At 45.8% G+C, this 21,495-nt stretch overlaps 1 protein-coding gene across 2 annotated transcripts in view; it reads left to right on the top strand.

Moving 5' to 3' along the window:
- Positions 1-21,495, top strand: part of TRPC4AP (transient receptor potential cation channel subfamily C member 4 associated protein) — a 59,752-nt gene that overhangs the window by 25,429 nt on the left and 12,828 nt on the right. Inside the window, exons 5-9 of one of the 2 annotated variants that reach the window (XM_066235788.1) lie at positions 2,067-2,122; positions 4,858-4,986; positions 9,861-10,068; positions 12,459-12,644; positions 17,925-18,067. In XM_066235788.1, coding sequence (XP_066091885.1) covers positions 2,067-2,122; positions 4,858-4,986; positions 9,861-10,068; positions 12,459-12,644; positions 17,925-18,067 — 722 coding nt within the window. Of the gene's footprint in view, positions 1-2,066; positions 2,123-4,857; positions 4,987-9,860; positions 10,069-12,458; positions 12,645-17,900; positions 18,068-21,495 lie in introns of both variants that reach the window. The other variant, XM_066235787.1, reaches the window with a different exon arrangement.

A 21,495-nucleotide genomic window follows, 5' to 3' on the forward strand; every position in this document is an offset into this window, starting at 1 on the left:
TCCCTCTCTCTGACTCTCTCTGTCCCTGTTAAAAAAAAAAAAAATCAGTAAATACGTAAATAAGTGGAAACGACAAGAACAAAAAAGAAAGGTCTAGAAATACTGAAATATACTGGTCTGGTATTCCAGCCTGCTTTGAAGTCATAAAATAAATCAAAAAGCCCCAGGAGGTTGAAAGGTAGTGATGGAGGGATACAGGACACCTGCATTATCTCAAGATTATGTTAGATGACCCATCTGGGCAGGCTAGCTTGGCAGGACTGCCCTTTGGGATCTCAGAAGGAGTCCTAGCATTTTTAGAGGTTGTAGTAGCATAAGAGTAAGTGGAAATGTTTTTTTGGAAATCAAACAAAAAACCCTTTGTCCATGGTTCATACTCAATTTTATCACCTCCTAGTATGGGGGGGTCATGAAAATGGTTTTCCTTTTTGTGCTACTCTCCTGTTCCTGCTTACAGAGAAGTAGCTAGTTCTTTCTTAGATTTGATAGGTCAGGCATTAAAAGCCATTTCCCTAACGTAAGTAACCCCACCCCCCAAAAAACATTCTAGAAATCTGTAGTAAAAATGATATAATTATTTGCTGCTACTAGAACTTCCGATAGAAATTTCTTCTTCTTTTTTTTTTTTTTAATTTTTTTTTTTTTTATTTATTCATTTTTAGAGAGGAGAGAGACAGAGAGGGAGAGAGAGGAGAGAGAGACAGAGAGAAGGGGGGAGGAGCTGGAAGCATCAACTCCCATATGTGCCTTGACCAGGCAAGCCCAGGGTTTCGAACCGGCGACCTCAGCATTTCCAGGTCGACGCTTTATCCACTGCGCCACCACAGGTCAGCCGATAGAAATTTCTAACAAGAGGCATTGATATGCTTGTCCTTTGGATTCTAGGAATTCAGCTTTTGGGAAATGTCTCTTAAGGAACCAAGTCATCACAAGCAGAAAAAGGCTATACTCATACTAAGGGTTTTTTTTGTCTATTTATTTTTTTTATTTATTTATTTTTTTTCATTTTTCTGAAGCTGGAAACAGGGAGAGACAGTCAGACAGACTCCCGCATGCGCCCGACCGGGATCCACCCGGCACGCCCACCAGGGGCGACGCTCTGCCCACCAGGGGGCGATGCTCTGCCCATCCTGGGCGTCGCCATGTTGCGACCAGAGCCACTCTAGCGCCTGAGGCAGAGGCCACAGAGCCATCCCCAGCGCCCGGGCCATCTTTGCTCCAATGGAGCCTTGGCTGTGGGAGGGGAAGAGAGACAGAGAGGAAAGCGCGGCAGAGGGGTGGAGAAGCAAATGGGTGCTTCTCCCATGTGCCCTGGCCGGGAATCGAACCCGGGTCCTCCGCACGCCAGGCCGACGCTCTACCACTGAGCCAACCGGCCAGGGCCTTTTTTGTCTATTTAAAGAGCAAAAAGAAACTAAAACAAAAACCTTGGATATATTCTGAGCAAACTACAAAGGGAACATGGCTTATTTTAAATAATGATATTACCACAGATGAAAATATGAAGACTATGGAGTATAATAAGAAAATGGCTACTATATCAGACCAAAAGCAGTGTACACATTGGTGTGTAGGTTCTGATGGGCACTATGTAAATCTTGGTAAATAAGGACTAGGAGGAGATTATGAGGAATTGTTTTTATTTTATTTATTTATTTTTTTACAGAGACAGAGTCAGAGAGAGGGATAGACAGGGACAGACAGACAGGAACGGAGAGAGATCAGAAACATCAATCATCAGTTTTTTGTTGCGACACCTTAGTTGTTCATTGATTGCTTTTTCATATGTGCCTTGACTGTGGGCCTTCAGCAGACCGAGTAACCCCTTGCTTGAGCCAGCGACCTTGAATCCAAGCTGGTGAGCTTTGCTTAAGCCAGATGAGCCCGTGCTCAAGCTGGCAACCTCATGGTCTCGAACCTGGGTCCTCCGCGTCCCAGTCCGACACTCTATCCACTGTGCCACCGCCTGGTCAGGCTTGTTTTTATTTTTTTAAAATTTAATAGTTATACTGTCTTTTCAATGAGAAAAATAACAGTGACCCCCCCCCCCCCCGTTTTGCTTGCAGTAAGTGATGAGATGTCCAAGGACTGCCTGAGCATCCTGTATAATACCTGTGTCTGTGTAAGTACCCTTGCCTCTGGGCTGCGGTATTCCCTCCACATCTGCAGTGCTTGAGAAGGGAAGAGTCAAGTGAGGATGGCAGATGTGAGAGCTGTCTCAGACATTGCAGGAGTTGGGCTTACTTTATGTGTGTCTGAGAACCAGAACCAACAGGTAGACATGGTGGGGAGGCAGAATTTCATAGTACAGTTGATCCTTAAGCAACATGAGTTGGAACTGCACAGGTCCACCCATGTATGATGTGTGCAGTTGAAACCTACGTTGTTTAAGTCGGCTGTACTTTCGGTCCTCATGTGGGAATTTGTAGGTGCGCAGGGCTGACTACTTACGTGTGGATTTTCAACTACACATAACCTCGGTATTATTTAAGGGTCAACTGTAATTGTTAAGAGCCAGGGTTACTTCCTCAGGTCCTGAACTCCTTTAACCGTGGATGTAGCCAAGCAGAGACTGAACAATTACTTGTCAAGGGGTACAAGCATTGGAAGAGTGTCTGTGACCTTTAAGACACCTTTTAACCGCATCATGCCTGTTCCTCCTTTTCCTTGTAAGAAGACCAAACAACCAGAAGCCCCCCTTATATATTGACACTGCTGCACCGACCACTGAGTGGGAAAGAATGGTGAATAAAGGAAGCACTTTAGTGCTAGAACTGGATTTTGGGTTCTGACTTTGGCTTAGTGTCTGTTAGTTGTCCTCCCAAAGTTTCAGTTTCTGACAGCATAGGGTTGTGGTGAGGACTAAGTGAAGTGACAGAGGGAAAAGTACCTCGGAAAGCAGTGTACAAATGTTAGTTGTTATAAGACACAGGACCTGTCTTTAGGAACTTATGTGGCAAACAGTAAACAGTGAATTACAGCACGTGGGAGAATGAAACAAGTGCCATTGGAGACGCGAGGCCTGCTTGCTGGGAAACGTTCAGATGTCTCACAGGAATCTGTAAAACCTACCAAAATCACATATTTTAGAAGTAGGTAAGAATGAAAAGGATAAAATAAGGAAAGGGTATAATGTACATCTAGGAACTGGTCCGATAAAACAGCGTAGACCTTAAATCATCTGTGTTATGGATGGTGCACAGAGTTGGGCTTAAGCTTCTTAGCACCCAACACAAATAGGGAAATATGTTTCCACATTTACCAGCTCAGCGTCTGCAACAGTGCTGTGCACTGGAGATACCCTGCAAGCCACTTCGGTGACTGGACGTTTCCTTGTAGCAACCTTTCTTTTAGAAAGGAAGCAAAACGGTAGGAATAAGTCAAATTACTTTTAAAAGTTTAAAATTTGCCCTGGCCGGTTGGCTCAGCGGTAGAGCGTCGGCCTAGCGTGCGGAGGACCTGGGTTCGATTCCCGGCCAGGGCACATAGGAGAAGCGCCCATTTGCTTCTCCACCCCTCCGCCGTGCTTTCCTCTCTGTGTCTCTCTTCCCCTCCTGCAGCCGAGGCTCCATTGGAGCAAAGATGGCCCGCGCGCTGGGGATGGCTCTGTGGCCTCTGCCTCAGGCGCTAGAGTGGCTCTGGTCGCAATATGGCGACGCCCAGGATGGACAGAGCATCGCCCCCTGGTGGGCAGAGCGTCGTCCCTGGTGGGCGTGCCGGGTGGATCCCGGTCGGGCGCATACGAGAGTCTGTCTGACTGTCTCTCCCTGTTTCCAGCTTCAGAAAAATGAAAAAAAAAAAAAAAAGTTTAAAATTTAAAATAAATAGGTATCATATTTATAATCTTTTTATTTTGTACTGACCTTTCAAAATGGAGTGTTTTTTGCACTCAGCACATCTCAAGTTCAAGCACTGTAGCTAGTGGCACAGTTATAGTCACAGCTATAAGGTGAAAATAAGCTAATTGTTCAGGAAATGTACAATTATTTTTGTAGCTAAGGCCACTAAGAAATTGTCCTTATTTTAAAAAAAGACTGTCTTAAGTAGTTGACTCCATCACTAATTGGCTTTTTGAGTTGCAAATACTAGTCCTTCAGGGACTGCCCAGAAAACAGTGTTTGAAGTTGCCTGGGTTGGAGTGGGGACTTGTGCAAATTGTGACAAACCTGGAGTGAGCATATACTCCCTGAAAGATATTTAAACTCAAAATTTTAAAAGTACTGCTAGTCAAATAAAACTTGGCCTACTGCCCTGGCCAGTTGGCTCAGTGGTAGAGCGTCAGCCTGGCGTGCAGGAGTCCCGGGTTTGATTCCTGGCCAGGGCACACAGAGGCGCCCATCTGCTTCTCCACCTCTCCCCTCTCCTTCCTCTCTGTCTCTTCCCCTCCCACAGCCAAGGCTCCATTGGAGCAAAGTTGGCCCAGGCGCTGAGGATGGCTCTATGGCCTCTGCCTCAGGCGCTAGAATGGCTCTGGTTGCAACAGAGCAACACCCTGGATGGGCAGAGCGTTGCCCCCTGGTGGGCATGCCGGGTGGATCCCGGTCGGGCACATGCGGGAGTCTGTCTGACTGCCTCCCCGTTTCCAACTTCAGAAAAATACAAAAAAAAACCCAACAAAAACTTGGCCTACTGTGTGCCAATTTATAGCTCCTGAGTTAGATACCAAGCAGAACTAGGTCATGAACCTGTGAGGATTATGGAAAAAACTCTCCCCAGAAAAATGGATTTGTACATATAGTTTTAGGGACTTAAGACCTAAGCCAAGAATTGATAAAATGTGGATTTTGTTTCCAGTGTCTGGAAATACATATTTGTATTTATAACATAGTCTGCTTTTCCTCTTCTCCCTTGGGATAGACGGAAGGAGTTACAAAACGTTTGGCAGAAAAAAATGACTTCGTGATTTTTCTGTTTACACTGATGACGAGTAAGAAGACATTCTTACAAACAGCAACCCTCATTGAAGATATTTTGGGTGTTAAAAAGGTGAGCTATGTCTTCAACAGGTAGATAACGAGGTGGGGGAGGGTGTCTCAGATCATTGGATTCTGAAACCTGAATTAACGTACAGAATGCTTTTTTTTTTTTTTAAGAGAGAAAGGAAGGGAGAGAGATGAGAAACATCAACTCGTAGTTGTAGCACTTTAGTTGCTCATTGATTGCTTCTCATGTGCCTTAACTGGGGTGGGTGCCTCCAGCCGAGCCAGTGACCCCTTGCTCAAGACAATGACCGTGGGATCATGTGATGATCCCACGCTCAAGTTGGTGACCCTGTGTTTAAGCTGGCGCCCGGGGTTTTGAACCTGGGACCTCCGGATCCCAGGTGAATGCTCTGTCCACTGCGCCACCACTGGTCAGGCTGTACAGAACTCTTTTAAAAGAAAAATTCTTCTGCACTCCTAATGTTAAATTATTTCTTTGTTACTTAAATATATTCAAGTAAAGGCTCAGTTATACTTTTTATACGAATGGGTCTTATATGACTTTTAAAACCTAAACACATACACAAATTGACATCAAACCAATTATAAAACTCAAAAGTTCAGATTGACTTCATGAATTTAATGTAATGGCTCATGTTTCTTTGCCAAAATCAAATTGCCCCTCATTCACTAACTATAGGTCTTATAATGTGAGATTTTCATAGCGTGCCTTGCCTACAGCTACAAGCTGCGTGACTTCATTCACTTACCACTTTTCTATATTTGAACTGCAGTGAAGCCTTTGTCTTTCACTTAAGTTCTCCTCTGTTTTTTTCCCATTAATTGTCAACAGTTAATGTTACTTGACACCAACACCGGAGGTACAAATATGAGCACTGAAGTCTGGCCACTTGGTCATAAGATGGACATTCAAATGATCCAGAACGTGCTTTTTTTTAAATAAAAACAACTATGATTGAAGTGAAGACACTAAATTAAAATTTTATCCTGGGCAACTAGCAGACCCCAGAAAACACACCCATAGACCTCTGTAAGAGAATCACTATATTAGCTTTTCGGTGTTATGCTTGCTAGGACCTGACACTTACTTCCCCAGTCTGTGTCCCATGCCTCCATGTTGGTTGCCGGTTGACAGATTTCTTTCTCTTACTACTGAGGAGGCCAGAGCAGCCTTGTGGAGTTGGTATTGCTGGGAAAAGGGCGTCCACGTCCCTTGTGTTGTCCCCAGCTTTTGCTGCTGTCTTTCTGCTGTCCTCTTCCCTAGGTCCTGTTTGTTATCACCCAGGCAGAAGCTGTATAAGTGGCCCATTGTCTGTAGGAACACATTGGAAATGTGTGCAGGTCCCAGACAGACCCTTTGTGCCCTTGATGAAAAGGCTTTGTTATTTTTCCACTGACTGTGCTCCAGCCAGTGTGTGAGAGGGGTTTCCAGGGTGGAAACTCCAGCCTCCCTGGCACTGTAAGCAGAGGAGGCTAGAATTGCTGCTTCTTTGTTGCCAAAAGTCTTGATGAGTTCTGCTAGACATTCTGGGTACCCTGGTGCGGTTTGCAAGGGAGACAGACACAGAAAGAAGGAACCCAAGCCACAAAGTGGGAAAAGGATTTATGACCCGTGCAACTGACAAAGGATTGGTAGTCAGAATTTATTAAGAATTCTTATACATTGGCAAGAAAAAGGCAGATAGTTCAGTAGAAAATGAGCAATGATTTGAACAAGCATTTCACAGAAGAGAAACATGGTCCATAAATATAAGAGAAAATGCTTAACCTTATTGATAACCAGGGAAATGCAAATCAAGACCATAGTGAGAGAGAGCAAATTTGATAAGAATGTATATCATTGGCAACACTTCTAAAATGATGATACTTTTTCATATCAGGATAGCTTTGCCTTTTTTTTGTTTTCTACTTGAACAAGTGTCTACTCTGTGACCCCGCACCTAGGTATGCACTGTCCTGAGGGCCATGACATCAGTGACGTGGCCTGAGTCACCTGGGAGCTATGCCCAGGCATACTCGTGGGAAAGCTCATTCTCAGAACAGGGATTCTTAGAAATGAAAACACTAAATTGAAGCCAAGAGGTTGTGAAATCAGTTCCATGGATCTACCAGCTAAATAGAAAAGATCAAAGTATATCATGGAAGGGTATTGTTTGAAGAAGGTTTTATTTCATATCTATTCACCTAAGTGAATGTATAAACTTATAGATTGTTATGGAAAACTTATTTTTTATTCTTGGGCACTGTCACCATGGTTTATAAGCCAATGCCCCCCACCCACCCCGAAAAACTGCACATGTGCATCAGAAACACAGAACAGGCCCTGACTGGTTGGCTCAGTGGTAGAGCATTGGCCCAGTGTGTGGATGTCCCGGGTTCGATTCCTTGTCAGAGCGCACAAAAGAAGCACTCATCTGCTTCTGTACCCCTCCACCTTCTCTCTCTTTCTCTCTCTCTATTTTTATATATCTCTCTCTCTTCCTCTCCTGTAGTCATGACTCAAGTGGTTTGAGCAAGTTGGCCCCAGGTGCTGAGGATTGCTCCATGGCCTTGCTTCAGTCGCTAAAATGGCTCATTTGCCGAGCAACGGAGAGGAGGCCCCAGATGGGCAGAGCATCACTTTGTAGGGTGCTTGCTGGGTGGATCCTGGGCCTCTCGCTTAATTAAAAAAAAAACACAAAAAACACAGAACAAAAAACTGAAACCAAGCCTATGCTCCATCAACAAGAGAATGGGTAGATGTACTCTATCCACACAGAAGAATACAAGCATACCTTGGAGATATTGTGGGTTCAGTTCCATACCACTGCAGTAAAACGAATATTGTGATAAAGTGAGTTGTAATCTTTTCACTGTTGGATGTCTCACTTTCTGTTTGTTCAAAACACATCGGTGAAGTGCAGTAAAGCAAAGCACAATGAAGCGAGGTATGCCTGTGTTAGAAAGTGATGGGAACAGATGAACTCTTGCTAAAGGCAACAGCACATCTGTATCACAGAAATTATTGCTAGAAGTCGGTTACAGAAGACTGTATTTGGTATATCATTTGTATAAAGCTCAGAAATAAGCAAACTCAATCATATTTATATGATCAAACTGTTTTCAAAGGCAGAGCAGTGATAAAACAGGATAGTGGTGGTTCCCTCTGGCAGAGAGGCACGGAGCGGCTGTTCACTTTGTTAGGCTTCACACCATATGTTTTCTGTGTCAGATAAAACTAAAATACATTTGACCCTTGAACAATGCCAGTTTGAACTGTGTGGATCTATTTATATGCAAATATTAAATTCATTTTTAATTAAAAATTTTTTCTTAAAATCTGCAAATGTCACGTATTACATAAACTTTTCTCCTTTTGAAACATCCTTTTATCCCTCAGATAACACCTGCTACTCTTCCTCCCGCTGATTTACTTCTACTGGATTGGGCATTTCTCCATCACAGAGAACACTATACCCAGATAACAAAAAGCATTTTATAAAATTCAGTACTCATGATAAAATTCCTTAACTTGATATAGAATATCTGTTATGGCCTGACCTGTGGTGGCGCAGTGGATAAAGCGTCGACCTGGAAATGCTGAGGTCGCCGGTTCAAAACCCTGGGCTTGCCTGGTCAAGGCACATATGGGAGTTGATGCTTCCAGCTCCTCCCCCCTTCTCTCTCTCTGTCTCTCTCTCCCTCTCTGTCTCTCTCCTCTCTAAAAATAAATAAAGTAAAAAAAAAAAAAAAAAATGAAAAAAAAAAAAAGAATATCTGTTAAAACTTACAGCAAATAGTAGATTTAATGTTAAACTTTAGGACTGTTTCTGTTAAAGTTGAGAAAAAGGCAAGAATGCCTATCACTTTCTCTAGGTAATTGGTTACTTGTGCATATGCAGAAGGAGATACCTTAGGAATGTTCATTGCAACACTGCTTAATAGTGAAAAATTGTAGTCCACCTAAACATAGTCTTTACTAAACCGTGGAGTAAATAATGAAAAATGAGTGAGCTAGAGCCACCTGCATCCGTGTAGTTAAATCTCAACATTGACTGAAAAGTAAGGTGGTGTGTGCACTGTGTGCAGAACAGTACCATGCGGGTTTATGGAAATGTTCGTAAGTATAAAAACATGGGAATAACAAACAGTCTAAAATAATGATTACCTCTGGGGAGAGAGAAGGGAATGCAACTGGCTGGGAAAACATCAGGGCCTTCAGCTATATTTGAAATACGTTTTTTCTTAAAAAGAAAACATCATCTGGAGCAAGAATGGCAATTTATGATTGATAAAACTTGAGTGGTAGGTTTTTGTTGTTTTTTGGGGGGTTTTTTGTGACAGAGACAGACAGATAGGTACAGACAGACAGGAAGGGAGAGAGATGAGAAGTGTCAGTTCTTCGTTGCGGCACCTTAGTTGTTCATTGATTGCTTTCTTATATGTGCCTTGACCAGGGGCTACAGCAGACCAAGTAACCCCTTGCTCAAGCCAGCAACCTTGGGTCTAAGCTGGTGAGCCTTGCTCAAATCAGATGAGCCTGCGCTCAAGCCAGAGACCTCGGGATTTCAGACCTGGGTCCTCCACATCCCGGTTCGATGCTCTATCCATTGCGTCACCGCCTAGTCAGGCTGTTTGGTTTTGGTTTTTTTTTTCTTTAATGGGCTAAATGAGCCACATGAGCAAAGGTGGAATAAGCACAGTGGTGCTCAAAGGGTTTGTTCCTCAGACCAGTCCTACGAGGGGGATTTGTCCCATACGCAGAGGAGCAGATAGAGACTTGACGGAGGTTCTCTAACCTTTCTAAGGCTGCACTGCTGCGATTTGCAGAGCTGGGATGTGAACCTAAGTGGCCGCGTTCTTAGGGGATGCCAGAGGCCTCGCATCCAGTCGCGAATGAACCAAGCACGGGCATCGTTTCATTTCTGTCTCCTGTAGGAGATGATCCGACTAGATGAAGTACCCAATCTGAGTTCCTTAGTATCCAATTTCGACCAGCAGCAGCTTGCTAATTTCTGCCGGATTCTGGCCGTCACCATTTCAGAGATGGACACAGGGAATGACGACAAACACACACTTCTTGCCAAAAATGCTCAGCAGAAGAAGAGCTTGAGCCTGGGGCCTTCTGCAGCTGAAATCAACCAAGGTGAGTCTCCAAACTCTCAGTTTTAAGATTGTAGTTCTAAGACACCTTCCTAAATTACCTGGCTTTTTCAGTATCTAAAGATTAATCCATGTGTGGGTTCCTAGAGTCTACTTAGAGTATCCCAAATTTAGGTGTTTGTTCTTTTTTTTTTTTTCTGAAGCTGGAAACGGGGAGGCAGTCAGACAGACTCCCGCATGCACCCAACCGGGATCCACCCGGCATGCCCACCAGCGGGTGATGTTCTGCCCATTTGAGGTGTCGCTCTGTTGCGACCAGAGCCACTCTAGCGCCTGAGGCAGAGGCCAAGGAGCCATCCCCAGCGCCCGGGCCATCTTTGCTCCAATGGAGCTTCGGCTGCGGGAGGGGAAGAGAGAGACAGAGAGGAAGGAGAGCGGGAGGGGTGGAGAAGCAGATGGGCACCTCTCCTGTGTGCCCTGGCCAGGAATCAAACCTGGGACTTCCACACGCCAGGCCGACACTACCACTGAGCCAACCGGCCAGGGCCTTGTTCATTATTTTGAGGGGCCAAGTCCATAGCCTTCCTCAGATCTTTTTTTTTTTTTTTTTTTTTTTTTTTTCATTTTTCTGAAGCTGGAAACGGGGAGAGACAGACTCCCGCATGCGCCCGACCGGGATCCACCCGGCACGCCCACCAGGGGGCAATGCTCTGCCCATCCTGGGCGTCGCCATATTGTGACCAGAGCCACTCTAGCGCCTGAGGCAGAGGCCACAGAGCCATCCCCAGCGCCCGGGCCATCCCTGCTCCAATGGAGCCTTGGCTGCGGGAGGGGAAGAGAGAGACAGAGAGGAAAGCGCGGCGGAGGGGTGGAGAAGCAAATGGGCGCTTCTCCTGTGTGCCCTGGCCGGGAATCGAACCCAGGTCCTCCGCACGCTAGGCCGACGCTCTACCGCTGAGCCAACCGGCCAGGGCAGATCTTTTGAATGGATCTAGAACCTCAAAATAGTTAAGAGTCATTGTTTATCAAGGTTATAGATACCTGTACCTTTTGAACCACAAGCCTCTCTAGGCCTATAGTCTATACCTTATTCACGCGTGCACAGACGTGCACACAGACACACGCATATACACACAAGGTTTCTCATTGCAACTTTGTTTGTAATAAAATACTAGAAATAGGCCCTGGCCGGTTGGCTCAGTGGTGGAGCGTCGGCCTAGCGTGCAGGAGTCCCGGGTTCGATTCCTGGCCAGGGCACACAGGAGAGGTGCCCATCTTCTTCTCCACCCCTCCCCCTCTCCTTCCTCTCTGTCTCTCTCTTCCCCTCCAGCAGCCAAAGCTCCACTGGAGCAAAGTTGGCCCGGGCACTGAGGATGGCTCTATGGCCTCTGCCTCAGGCGCTAGAATGGCTCTGGTTACAACAGAGCTATGCCCCAGATGGGCAGAGCATCACCCCCTAGTGGGCATGCCGGGTGGATCCCGGTCGGGCGCATGGAGGAGTCTGACTGCCTCTCAGTTTCCAACTTCAGAAAAATAAAAAAAATAAAAAAATACTAGAAACAACCTAAATGTTCAGAGACTGCTTAATTTATAGAATATTTCTATAATGGAAAATTTAATAGCTTTGAAGAAAAAAGAATTAAGAAAATCTCTATGTACCGATAGAATAATAGTACAAAGGAAAACGCAGAACTGTGTGTATAGTATGATACTTTGGTAGTAAGGCAGGGCAGGGGACTCATGCCAGATGGATTTGCTTGTTCATATATGGCATGTATACACTGAAAGCATACACAGAAAACCTGAAGTGGTCACCTGTTAGGAGTGGGTGTAATATTTAAGTATGTTTGATTTTAGAACCATGTGGGTATATTAGTTATTTAAATTTTTTTAAATACTATTCTAACTCTTCTACCCGGTACCTATCTTTGGGAGTCCCTGTATAACAAGGCATGTGTCATTGTTCTTAGTTTCTGTGTTGTATTCCATTGTATGGATATATTAATCACTAAGCAGTTGATCATGTAGTCATTTCCACCTTTTTGTCATGTAGAAACCGCACCAATGAACATCTGTGTATAGCTATCTTTGTATATATCACTGCTTATTTCCTTACGGTATATTTTCAGAAATGGACTACCTGGCTCAAAGGCACACAGATTTAAGGCATAAGTTATTCTGATTTATATTCCCACCAACAGATATAAGAGAGCCTATTTCCCTGCACCTGCTAACATCGATGTGTTTCATAACCTTATCAGCAGTTCACCTTCGCTTGGCCTTTCATTTTGCAGGGCTGCTCTCCTGGCCGGCTGCTGTCTGGTCAGACAGGGCAGCGTGGCTCCATTCCCGCCATGCCGGTGAGGAGCAGGCTGTTTGCTTTCGAGCTGGTTTCTGTTTTGAAGATTCCCCCTTTTGCTCTCTCCTCCACAGCGGCCCTTCTCAGCATCCCTGGCTTTGTGGAGCGGCTTTGCAAGCTGGCAACTCGAAAGGTGTCCGAGTCAACGGGCACAGCCAGCTTCCTTCAGGAGCTGGAGGAGTGGTACACGTGGCTGGACAACGCCTTGGTGCTCGATGCGCTGATGCGCGTGGCTGATGAGGAATCGGAGCACAGTCAAGGTACTTGTGCTCCGTCCCCCGAGGGGTGCTTTCCCAAGGACTTCACGAGTCAGTCTTGCCCTCCTTTCCAAGGAGGATAAACTGAAATTTGCTCAAAGTGGAACTTTTCCTCAGGGAATCCTAGATCATGATTAAGATTCCTTTGATAGCTAGTGACAGAGAACTCTCTGAATTTCCTCTAAGGATGCCTGACTGGAGGGGGTAGGGCTTTGTCACACAATTGAAGAGACCTTCTGCAGCCAGTAGCCAGAGCATTCTTCTGAACCCTGGGGTTTCTTGCTGTCTTTTCTCTCTTGAGTCTTCTCTCTCCGCTTTTCTGATGGGTAGGCCGCCTAGTAAATGTGTAAGATCCTAGTTCAGGTTCGGGTACCTGTGAAGAACTCAGGCCCATCTTGGGTCAGTTGCCCAGCCCTGAAGCATTTGACTCTGGCCAGCAGGAGGGCATCAGATTGTGCAAACCCAGAAATTCTCACTGTAATTGTGCAGATAAGATTGAAGGAAGAAATTCTGGGAAGGCAGAGTGCAGAGCTCTGTGGGCCTGCTTGCCTAGTGAAACTGTATAAATAAAACTTATAGAAAAAACAACAAAAACTAGCCAGGTAAAGTCTGTAGAAATTGTTCTGAGAGCATGCATACAGCTAGCAGAAAATACCTGCAGGAAAACCTACTAAAACTTAGAATATGGAGAGTCTGTGACAGTAGAAATTCCTGGGGTTCCACTCCGGGCAGGTGTGGCCAGAAAGATGGTGGCTCCCTCAGCTCCTGGAAACGATTTGGTATCTCAACGGGAAGGCTGGGCTGCCAGCTCTATAATTCCTTCCAAGTTGAAGAGGCTAAATTCTTTTTTTGTGTGTGTACTTTTTTCAAAGTTAGAAGCAGGGAGCAGTCAGACTCCTGCATGTGCCTGACTGGGATCCACCCGGCATGCCCACCAGGGGGCGATGCTCTGCCCATCTGGGGCATTGCTGCTGGAGCCATTCTAGCACCTGAGGGGGAGGCTATGGAGCTATCATCAGTGCCCAGGCCAACTTTGCTCCAATGGAGCCTTGGCTGCGGGAGGAGAAGAGAGAGAGAGGAAGGAGAGGGGGAAGGGTGGAGAAGCATATGGGTGCTTCTCCTGTGTGCTCTTACCAGGAATCGAACCCTGGACTTCCACACGCCGGGCCGACGCTCTACCGTTGAGCCATCCGGCCAGGGCCAAGGCTAAACTCTTGATTGAGTATGGCCAGTGTTGGGCTCCTTTCCTCCTCCCAGCTTTTTTGAGATCGACATAGAACATTGTGTGAAGTGTACAATGTGTTGATTTGATATATTCATATTTTGCAAGATGGTTACCACCACAGCCTTAGCTAATACCTTCATCTCATCACATTACCATTTTTTTTTGTGCTAAGAACATTTAAAGTTTACTCTCTTAACATTTACTAAGTATATGATAGAGTATTGTTAGCTGGGATCATCATGCTTAATCATTGAATCCCTAGAATCTGTTCATGTTGTCACTGGAAGATTAGACCCTCTGACCAGTATCACCCATTTCCCCAGCTCTGGCGACCACTGCTCGACTCTGTTTCTCTAAGTTTGGGTTTCTTAACTTCTACATATGGATATCATATATGGTCAGTGTATGTCTTTCTCTGCCTGAGTGATGTCACTTAGCATACTGCCAGGGGCTCCTCTCCTCTGCCCACCTCCCTACTGCACTCACAGTATGGAAGCTGTGCGCTCCAGGCCCAGCCGGCCAAGAAATTCTGCGGTTCTGTCTTCCTTTGCTCGGCTCAGTAAGACAGGGTCCACACAGGGGAGGGGACTTGTAGCTACTGGCTCCACTGGGAGCAGTAACACCAAGACTGTGCAAGGCAAGGGGGTGGTTAATAGGTAACAACAGAATGTGAGGAAGTTTGAGTCTAAGGGCATTCTCAAAAACAATGTAGATTTTGGTGTTAAGCAAATAAAAGGAGGCTATTAGCTCTTTTTGAGAACAAAAAGCCAGGCCATATGCCAGCTACTTTACCAGAGAACCAGGGAAGGAGACAGCTAAGAAGAGCTCTTCTGAGGTCAAAACAAACCTTATTCTCAAACACTAGCGTCCCCACTCGAACCAAATCAGACTTTAGAGTGGTTTCTGCCTTCAGGGCTTTGTCAGACACCGTGGGGCCTTCAGCCGGCAATTAGGGGGGCCTGACAACTGTGTTGCAGACCAGATGGGGCAGAAGGCTTAGCAGAAAGATCAGAAAGAGCCGGTTAAAGAGCATCCTGCTGAAATACTGTTGTCCGGGACACTGTGCACATGGCCACGGCTGCGCTGAGTGGCGACACCAAGTACAAGCCTCACCAGTCCTTGACTGAAATGGTCTAGACAGGGCACCAGACAAACAGGAAACAATAGCCTAAGGGCAGAAGGAGAATCAGTGTCCAGAGTTGCTACAGTATTTTCCTACAATGTCTAGTCCTTAACAAAAATTAAGGGACATGCAAAGAAGCGGGAAAGTGATTAACCAGGCGGTGGTGCAGTGGATAGAGCGTCGGACTAGGATGCAGAGGACCCAAGTTCGAGACCCCGAGGTCACCAGCTTGAGTGTGGGCTCATCTGGTTTGAGCAAAAGCTCACCAGCTTGGACCCAAGGTCACTGGCTCGAGCAAGGGGTTACTCAGTCTGCTGAAGGGCCGCGGTCAAGGCACATATGAGAAAGCAATCAATGAACAACCAAGGTGTTGCAACGAAAAACTAATGATTGATGCTTTTCATCTCTCTCTGTTCCTGTCTATCTGTCCCTATCTGACTCTGTCTCTGTAAAAAAAAATATATATATATATATATACACAATAAATAAATAAAAACACATGAATAAAAAAAGTAAAAAGGCAGAAGTAAATCTGACTTTGTCAATAGCATTAAATGTGAGTGGATTGAACAAGTCACTCAGAAGACTGTAACATTGATTTTTTTTTTAAAGATCTTTAAAGAGGCTACAAGGACTACTTTCTATTCAAAGATAGATGGAGATTGAAAGGGAAGGGTAGAAAAGATGTGTCATGCAAATAGCAAACATGAAATTGGCGTGGCTCTAAGTGATGCCTTAAAAAAAAGATGTCACCAGAGATAAAAAGGGACATTTTATAGTAACAGAAGGCTAGCTCTATTGAAAAGCTATAATAGTTATAAACATATTCATCTACCAAAAGAGCCAAAAAAATAATAATAGATAAAGCAAAAGCTAACAAATTTGAAGAGAAATAGACAATTCAGTAATGATCGTTGGAGACTTTAATATTTCATGTTCAAGACGTTACAAGTAATTACAGACCAATATCTCTTATGAACATAGATGCAAAAATTCTCAACAAAGTACTAGCAAACCAAGAACAGCAACATTGTCCACCAAGGATTGTCCACCTGACCGAGTGTACGTGCATGACTAAGTGGGATTGATACAGGATTGGATCAGTAGGAGAATCAGTTCCTGTTAATACCTCATCGTTAGAACAGAGGACAGACTACCTGATCGCTCTTCCAGTTCTTCCCACAGACCAGCCGACTCTTACATTGTCTTGGGAGCTGGGCCAAGGCATCCCAACATAGAAACTGAGTAATTACGTTTTTTCCCCAACCTGCAGGAGAATGTATGGGAATGAAATAGAATATTCTCAATTAGATTTTCTCCAGTAAATTTTTCTCAAGTTTTTGCCCACTGTGACTTTAGTTGTCATTAAGAGCTTGCAGATTAAAAATAAAAAACAAGTAGCGAGCAAGCAGCAGAAGAGAGTTCATTTTCTATTTCTGTTTAACATATATGTTGCTGACATGTGCCAGGCATTGTTTTAAGCACTTCCAGTATATTAAATATTTTTAATCTTCGCAACATTGGCAAGAGGCAGGTACTCTTTGCCATTGCCCCTGTTTTACAGATGGGTGGATACGGGAGCATAGCGACATCCACAGATCTCCCCAAGGCCACACAGCTAGGGTAGGGGGAGCTCAGGCCCTGGCCCCCGAGCCCGTGCTCTTACAACGCTGTTGCTGCTCATGGTTCATTCAGCAGCTGGTCTTCTGCAGTTGGGGTTTATATTGGTGACAATATGGCAGGAGTGAGTTTAGGCTCTTAGGCTGTCGGCATGCAGAAATCACCATGACTCCTGCACACCCCTGACATAAAGATGGCTGATAACTACTGCCCTGCCCCGTGAGCTTTTCGGGCCTTTGTCAGTGGCCTCTTGGGCAGCAATCCCAAGAGGAGCTTGAAAGGACCTTAGTAGTTACTGACTTGCCTTTTCATCTTTAAAATGAGGGGAGCTCAGGGGAAGTAACTCCTGAGGTCTGCATCTGACCATTGGCCTTTTAAAATAATAAGGACCTAAGAGTGAGGCTGCCCAAGATTCAGGTGCTGGGCTTTTCTTGTGTTCTCATTCAGGCCTCACAGTGACCCTGGCTGTCCAGGGCACTTCTCTCAGGCCCAGCTTACGGCGCAGTCAGGCCTAGTGGGGAGGGTGCCTGCCAGCCAGCCAGCCAGCCAGCTGTCCTTCCAGAGCCCTCGGGCTCTGTCACTGCTCTGTGGCCTCCAAGGGCATACTCCTCTGTGGCTTGCAGGAGCCACAGTGATGGTCTGTGAACCTTGTACTGAAGCCCAAAACACAGGGCCTGGCGCATACCACATGTCCCCAATTATCACTTAGCTGCTGCTGCTGTTCCTAACAATGAAATTGGGTAAGGTGAAAATCTGCTAGGAGGTAACATGTTTATTGGTATCACTCGTGGCGATTGGGATGCCCCATCTGCCTTAGAGAAAGTTGATTGAACCTTAGAAAAATGTAGAAGGTTCTTTGAAAAACTATGTGGAGAAATCTTCAGAAAGAACTCCCAGTCTTCCAGCAGCGCCCCCTTGTGGGACTGAGGCACAGGGACCAAGTCCTGAGTCATCTGTGACCTGGTGAGAGTGTGACACAGTTTGCTGCTAGACATCTGGGCACTTTCGGGGGTTGGGTGTCTGATGGTGGCAGGAGAGAGGACGGGGCGGAGGGAACGGGTCACGTTACCACATTGGCTGTGTCAGAATATTGGTCGTGTATGTTGAGGTTGATGAGCTGGACACTGGCCTTGGGGGCCTGGAGGGATTTTGTGGCCTCCAGTCACTGTCAGGCCTCAGAGCCCAGTGCAGTGGCTCCTTTACCTCAAGTCTGCTTCGAGGAGGGTTGAGGGGCAGGAACATGTCTCCTCACGAGCAGTGACTCAAGCCTGTCTCCCGGTGGCTGTCTCAGCCTCCATTGTGTTCCCTCCTCCAGGCGCTTCTGAGGAGAACGGCCTGCCTCACACTTCAACTAGGACCCAGCTGCCTCAGTCCATGAAGATTATGCACGAGATCATGTACAAACTGGAAGTGCTCTACGTCCTCTGCGTGCTGTTGATGGGGCGCCAGCGAAACCAGGTGGGCCTCCCACGGCTCAGAGCAGCGGGTCGGAGCGCATGCGTCCTGGGCATCGTGGTGTGCCAGTACTCCGCTGGGAGCTTCTCAGGACAGCTCTAGCCAAGCAAAGCAGTGTTTTCTCTTTTACACTGAGGAAACCAGTCTGATCCCAGAGCCCACAGTCTGCCACTGGACTGTGCTGTGGGCAGCATTTCTAGGCAAAGCATTGGTGCCCAGGGCAGAGTGGGTGGCTTAGCCATGTTACCTGACCTTGCTAACATGAAGAATAAGGGTCAGTGACTGGTGAGGCACTTGCCCTGAGAATGCACTGGGGGAGTTCCCAGCCTCAGAGGGGCTAGGGGATGGTGGGCCGGAAGCCAGCACTTTGTCAGGTTTGAAAACTAGACAGCTGCCAAGGGGCTCCAGGTGTGCTGAGGTTCCCTGAGTTTCCAAGTAGTTCCAGGGGAAGGAGCACCGCCCGTAACCTAAAGGAGAAAGAGGGCTTTGGAAGCATGCATTTCTTTTTTTTTTTTCTTCCTTAAGTGAGAAGTGGGGAGGCAGAGTGACAGACTCCCTCATGTGCCCTGACCAGGATCCACCCGGCAAGTCCCCTACGGGTGATGCTCTGTCCATCTGGGGCCATTGATCCATTGCTTGGCAACCGAGCTATTTTAGCATCTGAGGCAAGGCCATGGAGCCATCCTCAGCACCCGAGGCCAACTTGTTCTAACTGAACCATGGCTTTGGAAGGAGAAGGAGTGGAGGAGCAGATAGTCGCTTCTCCTATGTGCCCTGGCTGGGAATCAAACCCAGGACATCTATATACCAGGCCAATGCTTTACCACTGAGCCAACTAGCCAGGGCCAGAGGCATGCATATCTTTTTCAAGGTAGAGAAGGAGCCCTCCCCTGCTAGCTACCTCATTCTAGGTATGAAACTAGGCCTGGGGAAGGGGGGAGGTTAGTGGGCGGAGGCTGGGAGCTCAGTCATCCTTAAGCACCTTTTTTTTTTAAACAGTAACAGAGAGAGAGAGGGATAGATAGGGACAGACAGACAGGAACGGAGAGAGATGAGAAGCATCAATCATTAGTTTTTTGTTGCGACACCTTAGTTCATTGATTGCTTTCTCATATGTGCCTTGACCGTGGGGCTACAGCAGACCGAGTAACCCCTTGCTCAAGCCAGCGACCTTGGGTCCAAGCTGGTGAGCTTTGCTCAAACCAGATGAGCCCACACTCGAGCTGGCAACCTCGGGGTCTCAAACCTGGGTCCTCCGTATCCCAGTCTGACGCTCTTATCTACTGCGCCACCGCCTGGTCAGGCCTTAAGCACCTTTTTGATTCAGACACTGGACTGTGTGAAATAGTAGGATTGTTCTCATTTTACAAGTGAAGAGCAATTTTAGATAGGCTGGGTAGGGAAGAAACTGGAAAGGTGACACCTTGCATGGGTGTTCTGAAGAAAGTGAGGTGGCCTACCAGGTAGAGGGGCGAGCCATGGAGCTGAGTTGGGAGACCAGTAAGGAAGCTGAATGGGCTGGCAGGGGTAGACTGGAAAGCAAAGTGGAGGGGACAGCTGAGGGGTTGCAGGAGCCACAGTGCATCGGGCTTTCATAGGCCCTTTACAGACTTCAGTGTTTACAGACATTCTGTGCTTATAAAAGCAATATATTCCTCTCATTTTTTTTTAACATAAGGAGTAATTGCTTATGTTACACACTTGCTTTATTGATATATCTTGGTAAATATTGAATTCACTACACAGAAAATACCTTGATTCTCTTACTGGTGCTGTAGAGCCCATTGAAGGAATGCACCAGAATTTATGAAGCTGTTCTCTGTTGATGGACGTATAGGCTGTGGCTGGGTTTTTTGGTATTACAGATGATGCTGCCATGAGCAACTTTGTACATATGCCATTTAGTATTTCAGTGAATCTGTCTGAGAGTAAATTCCTGAAAGTAGAATTGCTAGTCAAAGGGAACGTGTATTTGGAATTGTTAGAGATGCTGCGAACTGTCGTTCCTCGCGCACCACTGCCCCCCTCAGCGGGGTGGGCCGTGCCTGAGACCCACTTCAACACAGTATCATAAAATGCTTTCTTCCTTGCCAGTATGGGAAAGAAAAAATTAGTTGTGATTTGAATTTCTCTTAGTAATATAAGTGAGGCTGAGCATGAGTACTTGGCGTATATTGAAAAACCTCACATTTTCCTGTCTGTATCCTTTGCCCATTTTTTTCCTGTAGGATTGGTCTTTTTGTTTAAGAGATTTGTAGGATTCCTTACAAAGGAAATTAACTTTTGCCTGTGTGTGACACAACATTGTCAGTATGGTCCCATTGGTCATATTTAAACTGTGACTTTGCTTACTGTGAGTTTTGCCATGCAGAATTTTAAGAGGTTTAGGTGGCTGAATTCAACAGTCTCCTCTTTTGGTGTCTAGGTTTGGAATAATGATTTGGAAAGTCTTTCTTATTCTGATCTTTTTAATTTAATTTTTATTGACTTTAATTTATTGTGTTTACATAGATTCAAGTGTCCAGCCCCAGCCCCGTGTTCCCCTCGACATCCCCCTAACCCTCGCCCCCCAACACCTTTCCCCCTTCCCTCCAGGATTTGCTGTCCTGCTCTCTATAACGCTGTGTTATGTATATATAATTTCACTAATCTCTTTCCCTCTCTGATCCCATCCTCTCATCCCCTTTCCCTCTGACCACTTTCCCTCTGGTCCCTTTGATCCCGCCTCTGTCTCTATTCTGTTCCTCAGTTCACATTGCTCATTAGATTCCTCAAATGAGTGAGGTCATATGGTATTTTTTTTTCTCTGACTGGCTTATTTCACTTAGCATGATAGTTTCCAGGTCCATCCATGTTGTTGCAAAAGGTAAGATTTTCTTCTTTTTCACAGCCGTGTAGTATTCCATTGTGTGTATGAACCACAGCTTTTTTATCCACTCATCCACTGAGGGACACTTGGGCTGTTTCCAGATCTTGGCTATTGTAAACAATGCTGCAATAAACACGGGGGTGCATTTCTTCTTTTGAATCAGTGATTTGATATTCTTAGGATATTTTCCTAAGAGTGGGATGGCTGGGTCAAAAGGCAGTTCCATTTTTAATGTTTTGAGGAATCTCCATACTGTTTTCCGCAGTGGCAGCACCAGTCTGCATTCCCACCAGCAGTGCAGAAGGGTTCCCTTTTCTCCACAGCCTCGCCAGCACTTATTCTGTGTTGTTTTGTTGATGAGCGCCATTCTGACTGGTGTGAGGTGATACCTCATTGTGGTTTTAATTTGCATTTCTCTAATAATTAGTGATGTTGAGCATTTTTTCATATGCCTATTGGCCATCTGTATGTCCTCTTTGGAGAAGTGTCTATTCATTTCTTTTTCCCATTTTTTTATTGGATCGTTTGTCTTCCTGGTGTTGAATTTTACAGGTTCTTTATA

The sequence above is a fragment of the Saccopteryx bilineata genome, chromosome 6 (genome assembly GCF_036850765.1).
Source record: "Saccopteryx bilineata isolate mSacBil1 chromosome 6, mSacBil1_pri_phased_curated, whole genome shotgun sequence".
NCBI lineage: Eukaryota > Metazoa > Chordata > Mammalia > Chiroptera > Emballonuridae > Saccopteryx > Saccopteryx bilineata.